The sequence below is a fragment of the Fusarium redolens genome (assembly GCF_020744475.1).
Source record: "Fusarium redolens strain MPI-CAGE-AT-0023 chromosome Unknown BKA55scaffold_8, whole genome shotgun sequence".
Classification (NCBI taxonomy): Eukaryota; Fungi; Ascomycota; class Sordariomycetes; order Hypocreales; family Nectriaceae; genus Fusarium; species Fusarium redolens.
This window is the reverse complement of record NW_025763671.1, coordinates 131,788-148,498: the sequence shown is the minus strand read 5'-3', so window position 1 is coordinate 148,498 and position 16,711 is coordinate 131,788. Positions and strand designations below refer to the sequence as shown.

The window sequence follows — 16,711 nt, the reverse complement described above, 5'->3', positions numbered from 1 at the left end:
TCGATTGTTTGCATGGCGTTCCAGGAGCTTAGAGACTTCGAGCTTTATATATAGCCCGTGAGCGTGGACACGAGATTTACAAAAAATATTTCGAACATATACATGTCACAATAAACACATGAGTAAAGTTAAAAGGTTGCCCGTTCTTTTCGTTTTCTCTCTTGTCTTCTTCGTTGAATCCTCTTGTGTCTGTACATACAAACTCCAATCCAATGCCGTATCATACGAGCATCGCAATCGCAGGATTTGGGATATAGAGCCATGGGGGAAAGCCAAACCAAGCAAAGCACTTTGGAAAATCAGATACCGTCCAACGCCAGAGAAATACATGTCAATCCCTTTCTTTCTTTCCTCTTTCTTTCCCTCCTCCAAGATTCCATGGTTTTCGATCCCCGACTCCCTTCAAGCAGCTCTCGTAGGTCGCGTAGTGCTACATCAGCAGTTTAAGGCGTCGACTTAGTCCTCCCTAGTAACAGAAGTGATCCGTAGTCGTCATCGTGGTAGGGAGATTATCGGCCACCGCGGCTGAAGCCACCACGTCCGCGACCACCACCGAAGCCGCTTCCACCTCGTGAGAAACCACCACTGCCACCACGGCCACCTCCGCGGCCACCGAAACCACCACGAGCACCACCTCGAGGACCTCCACGGCCGCCGCCGAAACCACCACGGCCACCGCCCCGGGCACCGAAGCCGCCGCGTCCACCGCGGGCACCACCGCGACCGCCACCGGCACGCTTGGGCTTGGGAGCTCCAGGCGGGGGCTTAGGCTTGGGGAGGAACTTGTCGAGGGGCAGAAGCTTCTCTGAACCGATGTAGAACTTGTCGCCCTCCTTGAAAGAGGTGGCCTGGATACCCTCTGTGGGCTTGATGGTGAAGAAGACCTGGTTGATGGGGCCGAGGACCTCGTCGACCTTTCCGACGGCAGTCTTGTTCTCGAGGAAGATCTGGGCGTTGAAGTGAGGGACCTTGGGGTTGATGGACTCGCAGACCATCTCGCCCTCGCAAGCGTGCATGAACTTGCCCATTTCTGGGAGTGTTAGTTTGAGATATCAGACAGAACATGATGATAGACATACCAAGGATCTGAGCAGGAGGGCCCATGTCTCGCTGCTGGAAGCCACCACGGCCTAGAAACAGTTCGTTAGTAGTTGATCTTGATTCCATGCAAACACCGCTATTAGAGCTAATCACTCCAAGATCCCAGCCTCAATTCGCACCATTTCGACATCTCTTCCATCGCAAACAGCCAGTTTCCCCAAAATCAACCACGCAACGAAGAAATAAAGACGTACCACCGCCACGGCCTCCAAATCCACTACCGCCGCGTCCACGCGAACCTCCACGGAAAGACATGATTATCGAGTTTGCGCTGTCGCCAATTGATGTAAATCTAAGAGATGAGGATTTCGCGATTTGACCGCTCGTTCGATTTTGTTTCGGCTTATGCCCGTAGCTGGGGTTTTAGTCGTTCGTTCGGGCCTTGGAATCGTTTTCGCGTAGGTCGAATACTGAACTTTTTTTTAGCCGTGTGAAATTTTGCAAAGAGAGTGTCCACCGAAGGTCTGGCGGGAGCTAGCTTAGAGCGGCCCCATTGGTTGGTGCAAGATGGGGCGGAAAAACCGTATTGCCGATGCCGTGTTGGTAAATGAAAGTCCAGTGACATAACTGATGGAACTTGCTGAGAGACACTGGAGGTGAATGAATATCTTTTTTTGGCCGCTAATATACAGTCTCGTCAACTTTAAGTAACAGTAAACTCATGATACGCGCTGGACCTTTCAATCAATTGAAACAGACTAACGATATCCTATCACATTGATCCAAGTAAATATGTTGCAAAACCAATCCAAAGCCAAACGAGGGATATCCCATTTCAAACCGTACCATACCGTACCGTCCCGTCCACACAATTGACCAACGCCTCCCGTCAGTCAACGCTGATAGTCCTTTTACCAACGCTTTACCATCCTCCTAAATCGTTCGTCTCCATCAGAACAAAATAAAACTAACAATAAGGAAACGACAAAGGGCCCACAAAGAAGAAAACACTCAAACACTGATGCTCCATCCTATGCTTGAGTGCTCTTAGGATAGCCGCCAGGAATATGCAGGTTCGAGATGGTGTTATGGCTCTCAGTCCGGTTGTTGCCGGACGGTCGGATTGGGATAGGCTTATCATCTTCATCGTCTGTCTGGAGCAGAACAGAGTCACGCTCTGTATAGACTGATTCGCCTCCTCGAGTTGATGGCCGACGCTCTTCAGTTGCACCGCCATCAAGTCTGGGAAACCCCTCTCCCACAGTTGTCAGGGTGTAACTGTTGCCCTTGGCATTACCGTTGGCATAGTTGTGATTGGGTTGATTGTCATATGAGGCCTGAGGATATGAAGGCTGCTCATAGTTCGATGTCTCATGGCCAGCTCCACCGATTGTATATCCACTGTATGGCTCATCTCGTGGCTCCATAGTATGATTGTTAGGCTGCTCATCAAAGTGGCGTTGTTCAGTATTGGCGAAATTGCCATCGCGCTCATCCTTACCCTGGGGGATCACAACAGGAACAAAAATTTGGTCATGGTGTTGATCGACGTAGTCTGAAAGCTGTACAGGCTGCTGATGCTGCGTTTCATACTGTGACTGGTATTGCTGCTGCTGTTGGTGGAGGGGGGTCGGCTCAACGGGAGTCTGGTTGACCGGCTCGCTCGTATAAGGGTTAACACCGTCGTAATGGGCCTTTTGGCTTGCGATTGCAGCATGCGAGGGCATCTCATCCATGGGCGTCTGGTGAACAGTCCCATAGCCCGGATGGTCATCCCTGCTCTGCCCCGATTCTCCAGCGGCCGGACCAGAAAGGGCACCCGTGATAATCGGTGGTACAGCGGGGTCCCTGTTGTCCTGGAAGCCAGAGCTTACACTAGAAGGCGAATGAGGGGCCTGTAAGCCACGTTGCGCATTGACTTGGATATCAGATGGGAACCGCCCACCTGCTTGAGATCGCCGGGGAGTCGCCTCATGTTGTCTTGGTCCCGGGTTGGTAAATGATTCAGTATCGGCCGTGAAGGGCTCCTCGTCCTCCTCGTCGACCAGTCCATCGCTACTAACTGATCGTCGGGATGATCGGCTGAGGCTTCTCGAATGGCTTCGCACGAATTGACTTCGCTCCTCGGCGGTCTTCTCGGTGAGAGCCTTGATGTCCTCATACCAAGCCATCATAGTGTCATGACTTTCGGCACGGAAGACCCACGTGTGTCCGCGGTGCATGCCGCCTGTTTGGCGACCCTTGAGGATGAACTTGTTCGAAGAGCCTCCTTCGTTGGAGTGGGATCCTACTTTCTGTTCTGGAAGATAAAGAGACATGATAGGGGCTTGCGCCTTGTCCGCTGTCTTAAATTCGTGGAGATGCGTAGCGGAAAGTACATACCTAGCAACTTGGTTAACTTCTCCGATCACGACGTTTTGCCAACGGAAACTTACCAGCCAGCTGTGTAGCTCTTCAAGTATTTGCTCTTGCGCTCCAACAATCCGGCTCGAATCTCCTGGGCTGCCTCATGGTCCTGTCCGGGATAATGAATCTGGTCCGGTGTCCTGAGCGGAATGCTCGGGTCCACGAACTTGTCGTTGTGGGTCACAAAATGCATCCATTCATGGTCCTTGGGCATGGCAATAGGACCATCTCGAAGCTCGCCAATGACGTTATAAGAATTATCAGCCTCGCGCTTAAGAATGCCAGCATAAGCGTTGTATGCTTTCTGAATCTCTCCAACAACGATCGCCTCCAGCTCTCGTCCGGAATTCTCCAAATTGAGGTAAGCTTGGTGGAGGTAGTTCTCCTCGTCTAATTGACGCTCAACTTGACGGTCGACGGCCAGGCGCAGAAGGTATGGATCTTGCTTGCCAGTGGTTGAAGATTCATCCAACTCATTTCTGCCAAGAATATCGCTGAGAGTCTTGACAGCCTTACGAGTGTGGTCCATCTCCTTCTCGACTGAGTTCTTGAAGTCGCCTGAGAGGTTCTTGATCTCCTTAATCTTCTGTTGGAGGTCGCTCCTCAAGCCAGTGAGTGCAAGAATAACATCCTCTTCAATTTCTTTGGCTTTGTTGGCCTCGAGGATGGCATTCTTGTTGTAAATTCGTAGAAATTGGAGCGCATCATCGATTCCAGCTGTCTGAAGGAAACCAGGTGGCGTGGTGATATTGTTAGCCACATTGGCGAGTTTGAGGAGCGACTTGGAGCGTTGTTCATAGTGGTTTTGAATTTCGCGGAAATATGCGATGAGATCCTTGAGCACCTTTCTCCAGTTCTGGAATCGGTTCGAGAGTGTCTCGGTAGGATTGCCCGACGTGGGGACCGGGCAATAGAAAGCACTATGCGCCTCATCATGGTCTGATGAGGATTGTAAGGCAAGACTCTTAACACTGCCCGCTCTCATAGAGCGACGGCTGCTACTACGCTTGAGACTCCCATTTCGGCGGACCGAACTCTTCTTCTTGAGTGTGTTCTGACGAGCCGGGAGCTGCTGGTCATCGCCAGCCATGAAGCTATGTACCGAATTGCTGCGCTGCATGTTTGCGCTGGGTGAAGGATAATCAAGGAGGACTGAAGGCCCGCGTGGTGCTGCACCCCATTCCTCGGTGAAACGACCTCCTTGTTGCGACAGCGGTTGCGGTGCGTGAATCGAATTTGACAGATTGTAGGTATCGTCGTATTGAGAATGTGAATGTGCGTGTGCGTTGGTGGCGGTATTAGCAGCGGTTGCACGCTGGTGGGAAGCTGAGGATGATTCTGGAGAAGAATCGTGACCGTACGAGTATGAATAAGACGGCTGTTGGGGAAATGACGAAGGTTGAGATTGAGAATGAGAGGGAGGTAGATCCATGGCGGAGGTGGCGTTGTTATTTCTCCTACAGTCCTACCCAAGCCGAGTACCGTAGTTTAACAACTTGAGCTAGAGCAAGCAAGGACCAACGGAGAGAAACAGAAACAACGGAATGGACCACGAGGAGCTGGGGGACGGACCCGAGACGGAAGGGGAGAAGAGCCTGGAACCTAGAAAGTCAGTATTGGCACTGAGTGGAGGGGCTCCAGTCGGGCTGGACTGGACTGAACCGGTTGCTGGGCAAGCTTGTACAGGCAGAGCAAAACCAAAAAAATCAGGGTGTAGAGCTCGCGGGATGATGGTGTTGACGCAATGGGCGCACAACCTGACTGCTGGCAGATTGCCGCTAACACCAGATTGGAGGCCTTGTGAGGTTCTGAGGTTCAAAGCGTGAGACTAGCGTCTCTTTTTCTCGTTGAAGTGGAGGAACTTTCTGAGACAATGATGATGGTGAATCGACGACGTGCGTACCTTGGCTCTGTTGCTTCTTCTGTTTGGAGGAGCTTGGGCGGAAACTTTGGAGTAGAGGATTGAGAATCAGCGGGTAATAGAAATATACTGAAGATCAAAGGTGATCTATATGTTCCACAATGGAGGAGTTTCCAGTCCGTTGTTGCAGGTGAATGTGAAGCAAAGAGCAAAAGAGAGCAAGGTACTTACTCTTCAGCCTCGATCTCAGTAAGGAGCTTGTACCTGAGGAAAAGAGTGAGCGTAGTCGGAATCAACTGAGTCAACAAGCGCCAAAGATAGGCCTAGAGCACGGTCAAGTCTAAGAGGCGGCAGATGTAGATTGTGTTGGTGATACTGGACCGTGATGTTTGTTATGAATGGATGATGCAGTTGATGGGCTTGGAGAAGGGGGGCATTGAGTTCCTCTGGTTGCACGCCAAGAGAGCCCATGGCACTTACACCTAATGGGCTTATTAGCGGTACTTGCAAATACATTAGCGACATGGACTGGGGTCACTAATCTCCCCCTATCCATCTCTAGTGCTAGGACCACATCTAGCTTATGCAGGTATTCGCAAGTATCTTGGTCCCAAAGAACACCCCAGCTCAGCTGCTTGCAGCCAGTTTTCCAACGCGTCTTCCCCACCATATGACGTAGACGGACGCCACCAGAAGGGTCCATCCCCTTGATCTTGGTTTTGGTGATGGTGATGCCCTCACACTAACTACAAGCCGCAACCCAACGCAACGACGATCGTCATTACCCCCGCAGGCTGTGCCCAATCTCACATGCGGCCAATCCCCTTGAATCGCACTACTTATAGACCTCGCGGCTGTATCCACTTCACTACTGAAGCTGAGATCTGCTCGGCATCGCCGTCTCCCGGATCTGCAACTTGCTGTTTCGGTGTTTCGTAGATATTCAAACTAGGAAGGGCTTTGCAATCTTCTCCGCATGGAGATTGTGGATCTTGATAAACTCGTCGCAAAACTCCATGAAATCTGAGTTAATCTTGTTTGTATAAGCCGCATCCCGGCTCGGCACTGTACAGTGACTGCCGATGACATCCACCCTGAGGGATATTAACAAGAGGCATCCAAGGACGGCTTAGACACCTTCAGCTCTATCGTTACTCACTAATGGCTTTCAAGACATTGCCAAGTTGCGCAGTTCACCCAATGATGCCACCATCACATGCCATTGTCAAACATAATTATAGGTAATTCTCGTCACTAATACTGACTCTACAATGCTCTTAATACACAGTAGCACGTAAAAAGAGACTTGCCGCGGTTTACTTACAATCTCCCCAAACCCATTACCAAGACCGATTCCAAAACCACCCAAAAACGCCGTGCCTTATGCTTTGTGTCCAGCCAAGTACAGTAGAAAGCTCCACAAACGCCATCGTCAAACCGAGTCTCCCCTAGCGCACAGTGATTGTTATCGACCGGTGCCCTCCGCCCAGCGGGATGTTACTGTTTTGAAGTTCATGCCCTGGAGAATAACAGTTGTCCACTAGTATCAAGCTTCCTGCTCTGGAACTGTTTCCTGAACCGGGTCAGCAGGGGGCTTCTCAACCGTCTTCATCCGTCCCCATCGTCGCGGCGGCGGCGCCTTTGGGGGTGTCTTCTTCGGCCCCCCGTTGACAAACTTCTGCGCAAATGGTACTCCATGGCGATGTTTTGGCACCTCTGGCAAAGGCTTCTTGGGTCGAGCAGCTATTGTGACGTTCTCGTCATCTGCAGCAACGTCGCCTCCATCGCCTGATCGACTCGGTGTCTGCACTCCCGGCTTCTCCTTAACGGCCGCGACGTCGCTTACACTGATACTACTGGCGGTTTGCGAGCGTGATAGGCTGATGCCGAGGAATCTGCGGGCGACTTCAGCCTCGCCGGGTCCTACCGTGGGGGATTGGGCTTCTTCTATCCACTTGACCTTTGATACACGCTCGACCAGACGAAGAGTTGTGTCGTCTGCTGGTGCAAAGTGAACATTGTGCGAGCCTCGGAGAATGTTCAGCACACGCAGAATCTCATCCTGCTTATAGTGAGGCGGCTGGCTGAGTTGCGTATGTGCCAATAACGGGTAAAGGACTCGTAGGTATGTGTGTCTCAAGGACATTTTTTCATCTGGCAAATCCATCAAATTTCGAATAATAACGTCCAAAAGTACTCGTAAGTCGTTCGTATAGAAGTATTCGTATGTCGCCTTGTTCGTGAATAGCAAATACAGAAGCTTCAAAATGAGTAGCTGAAGTGATGTTTCGGTTTCTCGGTTCAGGAGCAAAATGATGTTTTCACCAAACGTTCGGAACGACGCCCCATGAAGACTTAAGCACTTCACAATGCGGTTCGTCAGGGGCGAATTGGGAGAAGCAGAATCGCCGACTTCGGTCGACGCAAGCATATACTGTTCGTTCAAGACAAGCTGCGTCTATGTAAGAAATTGCAGCTAGGGGGGATGGAAGCTGCTTACCAAAACTCGGATGGTGGGATAATGATAAGGGTCATGCGCATCGTCTGACAACTCCTCAATCAATGCGAAAAGGTAATGGACGAATTCATCGTCCACCATAGTCAAATCGTCGACTCGAAGTCGTTCCATACGCGACATCTCGTACATAAGCTGCAGAAGAAGGCGATGCAGACCGGGGTCCTGATCTCGGCGACCATTGATCAGCTCCAAAAGTCGGGGGAAGCAAGCTTCGTTCACCATGCGAGGGAACATGGTCTCATCCTGGCACCCGTCGAGGAGAAGAAGAGAAACAATAGCATGCAGAGGCCCAGCCTCATCTTCTTGAAGTAAGCTGTAGATAATCTGAGTGCGAACATAGTCTTTGTTGGCCTGAAATAGATCGCTGGCGAGGAGCATCCGCGTGCAAGTAATGATTTCTTCCTGAGATTCGTAGAGAAGGTCGCGGAGGCGTGTCGTTAAATCTATCCATGTGCGCAGGGCATCGTCGATCGTTTCGTGGGAATCGCATTTGCTCGAAACGCACTTGTCAAGTTCTGCGAAGACCGATCATGTCAGTCATTTCGTGTCCTTTTTTGGTAGCGACCCTAGGAACCAAAACTCACCACTCCATAGCTGTTCCTCATCCTCCTCATGAGAGTAAGACACTTCTTCTAAATCTGCCATGATCCTCGTTTCCGTAAGGGTACAGGGACCAAGGCATCGAGTCCTGCTGAGACTGGATATGCGTGATACGAAGCTGATCGGGGACGTTGCGCTGAGTAGATACGACAAGACGACGGGCCAATTGACAATGGCTTCCAAGGATAGACGTGAACGTGGTGGTCATCTCCTGGAGGTGACGAGACCAGGACCCGAGATGGAGCAAAAAATATCAAAGCCGAAGCCCAAGTTTGTGCTATGGTTGTGTTTCGAGAATTCAGGTGGCGGGGTCGAGGCTCAGTTGTTGCTATAAGCCCGTTTAGTTGTACCGTGACCTCATGGAGGCCTGTTGAGCGCTGTCTTGGCGGACCACACAGCAACAGCGACAACAGAACAGAGCGTAGACTACATCAACATTGGTTCTCATGTAAACACTATGAATCCTTGTTACTGTAAATAATTGTGGCTGGTACCAGCATGTCACGGTCTTGATAGCAGGCACCGCCACAGGTTGATCAGATACCAGTTGGATGGATGATTCAAACATACTCCACCAGGATGTCGCCTCAAATGTATAATCGGATACAAGATGAATTCTATGGAATCTTTAAACTTTCGCTATTGTCAGAGTTAATACAAATTAAACGACCCTCTTTGAAGTCCCCATTCAGCATCAGGCTTTGAGGATACCAAGCCGAAGCACAATATATAAGGTGAATACTCCCAAACGCCAGACAATGCTAGCAGCCACTACCAAATACATCACACCACCAAGACCGCTACCAAAAACGCTGTGAGGCAATCAATCTATGAGTTCCTCTTTTCCTCCTCGTTCTCTTCGTGGTGATCATCGTAAATCTTGACTCTAGATGCATATTCTTTAATGTTGCTGACAACATAGTTCGTAATCGTGTCACCTTTTCCACCAGCCACCCGCAGTAGCAGCTCGTTCAGGTTGTATCGCCCCAAGATATCGACGTGGTCAGCTGTTCGAGGTCCTCCTCGAGGGTTGAAACGTTCTGGTTCGTGCGGCATTTCGACAACTGTGACCTTGACACCTGCTGGATTGTAGCGTTTCATGTTCCAACCATGATTACACATGTAACCTGTGCTAAGGAGATTCACAGTTCCGTCGCCCTCACCCATGATAACGCCGTGATCGACGTCTCCTTCGGTAAAGCCCGTATCCATGGTGATGTTGAGGTTTGTCGTCAGAGGCTGGTCAGGGGACCTGTAGTAGTATCCTCGTTCGGTAGGCTTCCCGACGCCATAGAAACAGTAAATTTTGAGGCTAGGTGCAAGTGGTAGTCGGGTCTCAAGAGGGTTGATCCATTTCTTGGGGTCTAGCTCATTGGCCTCGACTTCAGCGATGGTGTGAGCAATGCCACGCGAATAACTGCCCTTGAGCTGATCCTGGTACCAGTCCTCAGTCGTATTAAGTAAGTAGGACAAGCCCTCCTCAACAGTGAAGTTGCGATCAGGGGTTGTCCAGTTCGACCCGACCCTAAAGTTCAATAAAGATCCGTACGAACGATTCTGACCTGGCAAGTCATCTGGTGCCCATGTCAGATTGCCCCAGACAGCGTTGCCACCAATGGGTAGCATAGATGATATACCAGGCATGCCGCGGAAAATTTCAGCCCTTTCTTCCTTGCTCAGAAATTTTTCCAGGCCATAGATAGCAAAGGGATTCAACTGAGCTGTATCGCGCATCTCACCAGACAGCACAGCAGTCAAATCTTTGACTGCCCCGAGCATGCATCCACTGATGTTGATCCAAGCCTCAACGTGCCGCTCAACCCAGTCCTGACCACCACGGCCGCCTCTCTCTGATTGCACCCAGTGGAAGAAGTAGAACAGGACTTGGCTACCCATGCTGTGCGATGCTAAGACAACTTTTCTGTTGTCAACCTCCAGCGCAACTTCAATGTGTGATTTGAGTCGAGTGAAATACCGGTCTCGCACCTCGAGGTTAGGGTAGGACAAGCGCCAGTCATAAGCAGCTGTGAAAGAGTTTGTCGGGTCGTAGCCAACCGAAGCGAGATTCTCGAAGATCTTGCTCCAGATCCAATATCCAGTGATAAAGAAATCTGTGGCATCGAAACCCTGGGCAGCTCTTAATTTCACGTTCGGCGGGTCAAGCCCCGTCCTCTTATCGAGCATCACATGCTTCTTCCAGACCTCCTTGTCCATGACCAAGGCTTTCATCATGGTCCAACTTCCCCAAAGTCGCTTCCTGAAGTAAGCCTTTGAGACATTGGCGGTTCCCCAAGACTCGAGTCCAGTCGAAATAACGCCTGGTATCATAATCATAGGATGGTATGCTTCAAGACCTTCGGCTCGTGCTTTGGTTCCGACAGAGAATGGCTCGTATGATTCTGCAAAGTCGCGCTCGCCTTGGATTAGATCGCGTATGTCCTTGACCAATCCAGCTGGTAGAGCATCCAATAGGTTGTCCATGGACAAGTCGGTGAACTCGGGAAGGTCGATGAGATCATTGCTGGAAGCGAAAAACCCGGCGGCGATGATTCCAAACAAACTACCAAGGAAGAAAATAAAGGTATTGCGACGCTTCCGGGTCTTAGGAACGGCGTGCTCGACAACACGAACGTGCGTTGTCGGGTCGGTCGCTGAACTTTCCTCCCTTGAAGTATCGTCGCTCTCGTTCGTTTTCGTATCTGGATCTTGATCCTGAGCCTTTCGGCGTCGCAGGTTATTCGCCATGTTGTCGACCCAAGAACAAGCCTCCGTGAGGCGTCGTCTTGCTTAGTCAGTTGTTTGGGAGGAAAAAAGACCCTCGACCAAGATAGACTGGGGAAATTGTTGGAAGTTTAAGAAATGTCGCTGCACGTAGCTATGACGCCCATAGACACTTTAGGTGCGGGTGGGCGCGTGCTCTAAATCTAAAACAAAAAACGGGGTGGTCGCAAAGCCCGAACGAAGTCTAAGGAATCGTATCATCTGTCAGCGGAAGTTGTAAAGTAAAGACACCGACTGGTCTATTTTATACGTGAGAGAATGTCTGCTAATGATAATGGAAGTTTTGTCAAAGCCACGGATCGTGGTAATTATAAAGAAGTTGCGCCATGTTTAGAAATTCGCGTGCATCACATGAAAATTGTTAAGTGTCCAGGGAGGGGGCTCATTCAAAGGACATGCTTGCTGTTCCTGATAGGCAGGAACCTGACGTCAAAGCCAAGATAAGGCTACATTAAAGTGCCGAACGGATTAAACGGAAGAGGCCGAAATTACATAGGGACAAAAGAGTCAAAGCATCCAATCTAAAATTCGTCTTCTTAAGGGTTAGTGAATTCCACGAAGAAGGGATATATCATGCTGTGGAGTTGTGAGCTGTCATTATCACATGCTTGAAACTTTCAACTCATGAACGAATTCAGACCTTTTCTCTAGTAGTATGTCTTCCTTACCCAGTTCAAATTGACTTTACTGAAAGACGCATTTGTCCAGCGCTTATATCGGCTTGATCGGACCACTTTGTTAACGATGCAATAGCCAGAGCCATGCAGGACCTTTTCACTCCAATGCCCCCGCCCCCCTCCACAAAACATCAAAAAGCTCTAAAATAGCGTCCTTGGCTCTGCAGCACAGCAAAATAAATCCCTGCCAACGGCCCTGCGTGCCTTGCCCTCGTGGCCATGTGCATCAATTCTTTGGTGCGGTTTACCAAACCTGGTAATTATTGTTGGAGGCGTTGGCTGTGATGCCTCCAATGCATTGCATATTGCCACCTTCAGCCCCAAATCTTGAGATCTTCCCACCCTCTTTCTTGAATTAATGACTCTTGTCCATTGGACCCGAACTGAACTGCCTCTTCCTTTCCTCCCTGACACCCTGTATCACCTACCTAAGCTACCCCTCACACCGATACCGGGTTGAGTCTCCATTTCTGCCTGCCCCTCTTTAGGTGTCAAGCCAAGATCTGGTTTTAAACCTTCAAACGCCCATATTTGATATCTTACCCAAACATCAACTTCAACACAACTCTACTATCACAGCTCTCAATAGTATACCCGATTGCCCAGCATCAGTCTGGTCTCTTCTATTTACTTAAAAACTCCCACAGTCCCATGGCCCCTACCAAAACCGACAACCTTCCTGGCGAATTACGCTACGTACAATACGAACATGCCCTCGAGGCTCAGTATTTACCCGCTATCCGGGCATTGATCTCAAAGGACTTGAGTGAGCCTTATAGCATTTATGTATATCGATATTTCTTGTGCCAGTGGGCACATCTCTGCTTCATGGTCAAACCAATTCCCTCCCCAGTCGATCCTCAGATATCTGACAATACTCTGCAGGCACTGAACCCAGTCGACTCATCTCTCATCGGTGTTATAGTGTGCAAGCTGGAAGTCCATGCTTCACACTCGAACCCCACTCGAAGAGGCTACATCGCCATGTTGGCCGTTGCTTCCGACTTCCGTGGCCATGGTATTGCCACAACCCTCGTCAAGAAGGCCATCGACGCCATGACGAAGCGCAATGCCGACGAAATTGTCCTCGAGACTGAAGAGACTAACGTCGCTGCTATGCGATTGTACGAACAGCTCGGTTTCTTGCGCACCAAGAAGCTACACCGGTATTACCTCAATGGAAACAGCGCATATCGACTTGTTCTGCCGCTTAAGTACATCGACCTTGACGCTAGCGCTAATGATCTTGAAATCATCGACGTATAAACTTTCACGATTGCATGGTTGTTTTATGATGTTTCTTCGGGGTTCAGTGATGGGAAGTCATTGGTGGACATGGACGGACATGGTGGGCATAGGTCAGCGACAGCATTTGAGCGTCATGCGGAATTAGCAACTCTTGGAATCACCGGCGTTTAGGATATTGGTTATGAAGGTCATGACGATATGATCCGTTTTTTTGTTTCTCTATATTATGCACTCCGATTCTTGATTTTGGTACTCCATGCACGATAGAACATTCCCTCTTGTTCTGCCTGGCTAGATGAGTCATTTGTGCGTCGTCAGGTCTGGAAGATGTCAGACGACTTATAGATCGACGCTTTCAGACCCCAGGGATTCCCGGAGGATATCCCTATGTACGTATATGCATCTATCGACTTGCGTCAGCCTCACTTTTCTGGCATCGATACCCAAGCATGACTCACCTGGCTTATAGTAGATAGGTCTTCCTCGAGCTTCAACCAATCTGAGCTCTCGCAGCTTCTGAAGAACCCTGCCAACGTCGGCCTTGTCTGCGAAATCGGTCGTGTACACGCAGATGAGTCGATCTTTTCGAGAATCCTCATCGACTGGTCGGGGAGCAACCTTTGCAGCAATGCCAAGCTCGTTTTTGGCAGTCGCTTTTGCGACAATCTCCCATACGTCGTTTACTTCTGCTGGTGTGCAGAATAACATCCACTGTTAATGGTCAGTTGCGTTTTGGCGAGACATCTTCAGATACAAACCTTGCCAGCGCGGACTTTGGCAGCGTGTGCCAGGTGCAGTATGTCGTCTGAGGCTTTCTTGATTTCTTTTCGCATATCTTGCTCTTGTGTTACAAGGACCTTATTGGTTTTGTTCAGTCCGTCCTTGAACTTCGAGAGAAGTTCCAGTCTCTCCAGGCCACCTTCCATGACAAGCGCAGTCTTGCTGCCTTCTTCCTCGGGTGCTTCATCTTCATTACCCTTGCTGAATTGGTTCTGCCCCATAGACTTCTCAACACGGGGGATATACGGATTGCAAATAAAAATCCAAGGCGTATCCTCCGTGATGTCTGTTGTCTTGGGTGGGAGACGAGCGAGGAACTCATCTACGGTCTCGGTAAGCTGCCATGCATAATTTACCCCAGCATAGGGATTGTGAAGGTGTGATGCTTCGGCAACGATGCTCTTTCGAGGGACAGGTCTTCCAGGGCTTTCCTGGTGCTGAAGCATCCAGCTCTGAACATCAAAGTTTTGTGCACGCTTGTTAAGGTCCATGACCATATCCTCGTCCCCTAAAACTGTAAGCTAATGAGGGTGTAATTCAAAAGCGGAGCGTACCGTAGAAGTCAGAATCATCGGAATATTCCATGGTGTTGGTTTAAGTTGAAATTGAGGAGGATATAGTCAGAAGAAAGCAGAGCCTGGTTTTAATCAGCAATGGCGCAGGGACTGTTGGCCTTGTGAGTAAGAGCACAAACTGCGCAGCAAGCAAAAGTTAAAAGACAAAAGAGTTGTAAATGCAAAAACGGAAATCACCGCCTTAGCCGTCCTATCCGTTAAAGAGTCAAGTTAATAAAGAAATGCGCGTGTTGACGTAAGGAGACGAATACCCCAGACCAGGGGATGGAGTCGCAGAAGCAAGTTCGTGTTGATAGCGCTAGTCCGGCAGTTAAGCTTTGAGGCCTGTAACTTATACCCTGCAACGTAGATTGCACTTCAAGTTGATCATCAACATAGCTAGTCACTGTATGCCATAGGAAATGATATATATATATATATGAAGGCTCTGGCAACTACCTGGCTGCTTCGCAGATTTCTTTAGTATGAAATTACAACTGTGAATTTTGACGACGATCGCATCTCTCAAGTCTCACCCTACAAATGGATATCAACTTAAGAGGCAGACCCCACCATTTGAACTCCATTTGTTTTCTGTTGATTGCCTGCTTTGAACTTTCTAAAATCCTGCATATCACTTCAATGTCCCATATCACCCATGGATGATTCCAAAATCGTTTCGTCAAAGGTTTCCTTAACCTTAGATCTGCCTCCTAGTTGTATCCAGTTCTGTAATCTGCATCCCAACTTGTTCGTGGTTGGAACTTATAACCTCGAAAGAAATGAAGATGCCCAAAAAGAGACGGACAACGACGATGACAGTGACACTGTAACCGCGACCAAGACACCACAAAGCCGCAATGGGAGTTTGCTAGTCTTCAATGTCATCGGTGACGACTTGTAAGTTGATGTTGCCTGGGATCCAATTTGTGACTGACGGGTATTATTATAGTCATCTAGTTCAGACAGTTTCGCAGCCATCAGCTATTCTAGACCTCCGATTTCACCCTCACAAGGAGAGAGAAGATATTATGGCTGTAGTATCTAGCACTGGGACACTGGCTGTGTTCAAGCTTGACCCCAATGCAAATCCCTCAGCTCCTTTACAGCATATATCAACAAGCAGATGTGACGATATTGAAGAAGATGTCTTGTTCCTGCAATGCAACTGGCATCCTGGGGTCCCAGATCTGATTGGTGTCACAACTTCGACAGGCTCTGCTCGAGTATTACATTTGGACGAAGAGTACCGCATCACTCATAATTACGCTGGTCTCAGTATTGCCAATTCCCTCGAGGCTTGGTGCATTGCATTCTCACCCCCAACACCAGAGTCAACTAAGGATAAGGCCCAAGTCGCAGCTTATTGCGGTGGAGATGACTCCATGCTTCGTTACACGTCCTGCATCTGGGACTCAAGTGAGCCTGATTCCCCGTGCGAAGAGCCATTTTCGCCTGCTACTATCAAGGGGGCACATGATGCAGGAGTCACAGCAATTCTGCCGCTTTCCCCACTGAGAAAGAATTCTGGCAGAGTAGTTGTGACTGGCAGCTATGACGACCATCTACGTGTTTTCGTTATACACGATCTGCACGAATCATACGGCATGAAAAAGGTTGAGCTAGTGCTTGAGCAGAACCTAGGAGGAGGTGTCTGGCGATTGGACCTGGTCAAAATACAGGATTCTGAAGAGTCCATAAAAGTGAGGATCCTCGCTTCATGCATGCATGCAGGCGCCAGACTTTTGGATCTGGAGGTCAAGAATGACAAGGACTGGAGTTGCGAGATTCTGGCGAGGTTTGAAGAACACAAGAGCATGAACTATGGAAGTGACTTTATTCGAGGTAATGAAGTTTCGGATATCGTGCGGTGTGTATCGACTAGCTTCTATGACAAGCTGCTCTGTCTTTGGCAGTATGTACCAGCCAATGGGTTAGACTAAGAGTAAAGTGTACGCAGTTCCATGCCATGAAATTATGTACAGCTCAATCTCATGACTTGTGGAACAGCACAAGTTTAAATCAATTCACAGAATAAGCCTCACGGGTTGCTTTCGCTTGGTAGGCGACATTCTGTAGCTCAAATACACTTACTTATCAGTACAGCCAGTGAACTTCTGCCTTGGATAACTATGTTTCAATGGCTCAAATCTCCGTTTGAGAAATGTACGATGCTTATAGCAGCAACTAAAGCCGGTAGACGAAATTGGGTAGTGGCATGATGATCCTGAACCCCTCTATAGGA

The 16,711-nt window shown here is 49.3% G+C and overlaps 7 protein-coding genes across 7 annotated transcripts; 2 read left to right on the top strand and 5 right to left on the bottom strand.

The window, feature by feature from the left end:
• Nucleotides 1-118: 118 nt before the first annotated feature.
• Nucleotides 119-1,540, bottom strand: BKA55DRAFT_567614 (Gar1/Naf1 RNA binding region-domain-containing protein). Its single transcript, XM_046192755.1, has 2 exons — nt 1,080-1,540; nt 119-1,030 (listed from the first exon to the last, which is right to left on the bottom strand). Exons 1-2 carry the CDS (start codon nt 1,165-1,167, stop codon nt 510-512), a joined length of 609 nt encoding a protein of 202 aa, XP_046049010.1. The 5' UTR covers nt 1,168-1,540; the 3' UTR covers nt 119-509.
• A 532-nt stretch (nt 1,541-2,072) lies between these two features.
• BKA55DRAFT_689929 (uncharacterized protein) lies at nt 2,073-4,879 on the bottom strand (the record flags this gene model as incomplete). Its single annotated transcript, XM_046199418.1, has 2 exons — nt 2,073-3,423; nt 3,477-4,879. The coding sequence occupies 2 exons, from the start codon at nt 4,877-4,879 to the stop codon at nt 2,073-2,075; spliced, it is 2,754 nt and encodes a 917-aa protein (XP_046049009.1).
• A 1,746-nt stretch (nt 4,880-6,625) lies between these two features.
• Nucleotides 6,626-8,883, bottom strand: BKA55DRAFT_727745 (uncharacterized protein). Its single transcript, XM_046201163.1, has 3 exons — nt 8,411-8,883; nt 7,809-8,341; nt 6,626-7,760 (listed from the first exon to the last, which is right to left on the bottom strand). Exons 1-3 carry the CDS (start codon nt 8,469-8,471, stop codon nt 6,855-6,857), a joined length of 1,500 nt encoding a protein of 499 aa, XP_046049008.1. The 5' UTR covers nt 8,472-8,883; the 3' UTR covers nt 6,626-6,854.
• Nucleotides 8,884-9,192: 309 nt separating this feature from the next.
• Nucleotides 9,193-11,318, bottom strand: BKA55DRAFT_359153 (Lecithin:cholesterol acyltransferase-domain-containing protein). Its single transcript, XM_046185841.1, has one exon. It carries the CDS (start codon nt 11,169-11,171, stop codon nt 9,255-9,257), a length of 1,917 nt encoding a protein of 638 aa, XP_046049007.1. The 5' UTR covers nt 11,172-11,318; the 3' UTR covers nt 9,193-9,254.
• A 1,217-nt stretch (nt 11,319-12,535) lies between these two features.
• BKA55DRAFT_689926 (acyl-CoA N-acyltransferase) lies at nt 12,536-13,150 on the top strand (the record flags this gene model as incomplete). Its single annotated transcript, XM_046199417.1, has 1 exon — nt 12,536-13,150. The coding sequence occupies one exon, from the start codon at nt 12,536-12,538 to the stop codon at nt 13,148-13,150; it is 615 nt and encodes a 204-aa protein (XP_046049006.1).
• Nucleotides 13,151-13,446: 296 nt separating this feature from the next.
• Nucleotides 13,447-14,497, bottom strand: BKA55DRAFT_539264 (uncharacterized protein; the record flags this gene model as incomplete). The annotated part of the gene is made up of 4 exons (XM_046190113.1): nt 13,447-13,517; nt 13,591-13,843; nt 13,891-14,420; nt 14,467-14,497. 4 exons carry the CDS (start codon nt 14,495-14,497, stop codon nt 13,447-13,449), a joined length of 885 nt encoding a protein of 294 aa, XP_046049005.1.
• A 627-nt stretch (nt 14,498-15,124) lies between these two features.
• On the top strand, nt 15,125-16,409 carry BKA55DRAFT_511574 (uncharacterized protein; the record flags this gene model as incomplete). Its single annotated transcript, XM_046187723.1, has 2 exons — nt 15,125-15,366; nt 15,419-16,409. 2 exons carry the CDS (start codon nt 15,125-15,127, stop codon nt 16,407-16,409), a joined length of 1,233 nt encoding a protein of 410 aa, XP_046049004.1.
• Nucleotides 16,410-16,711: the final 302 nt, after the last annotated feature.

Bases quoted from the DNA above. Each gene is read 5' to 3' on its own strand.
- BKA55DRAFT_567614 (XM_046192755.1), bottom strand. From the start codon at position 1,167: ATGGAATCAAGATCAACTACTAACGAACTGTTTCTAGGCCGTGGTGGC. The intron at 1,031-1,079 runs GTATGTCTATCA...TAACACTCCCAG, and splicing joins CCCTCCTGCTCAGATCCTTG to AAATGGGCAAGTTCATGCAC.
- BKA55DRAFT_727745 (XM_046201163.1), bottom strand. From the start codon at position 8,471: ATGGCAGATTTAGAAGAAGTGTCTTACTCTCATGAGGAGGATGAGGAA. The intron at 8,342-8,410 runs GTGAGTTTTGGT...CGGTCTTCGCAG, and splicing joins TGAGGAACAGCTATGGAGTG to AACTTGACAAGTGCGTTTCG. The intron at 7,761-7,808 runs GTAAGCAGCTTC...ACATAGACGCAG, and splicing joins ATCCCACCATCCGAGTTTTG to CTTGTCTTGAACGAACAGTA.
- BKA55DRAFT_359153 (XM_046185841.1), bottom strand. From the start codon at position 11,171: ATGGCGAATAACCTGCGACGCCGAAAGGCTCAGGATCAAGATCCAGAT.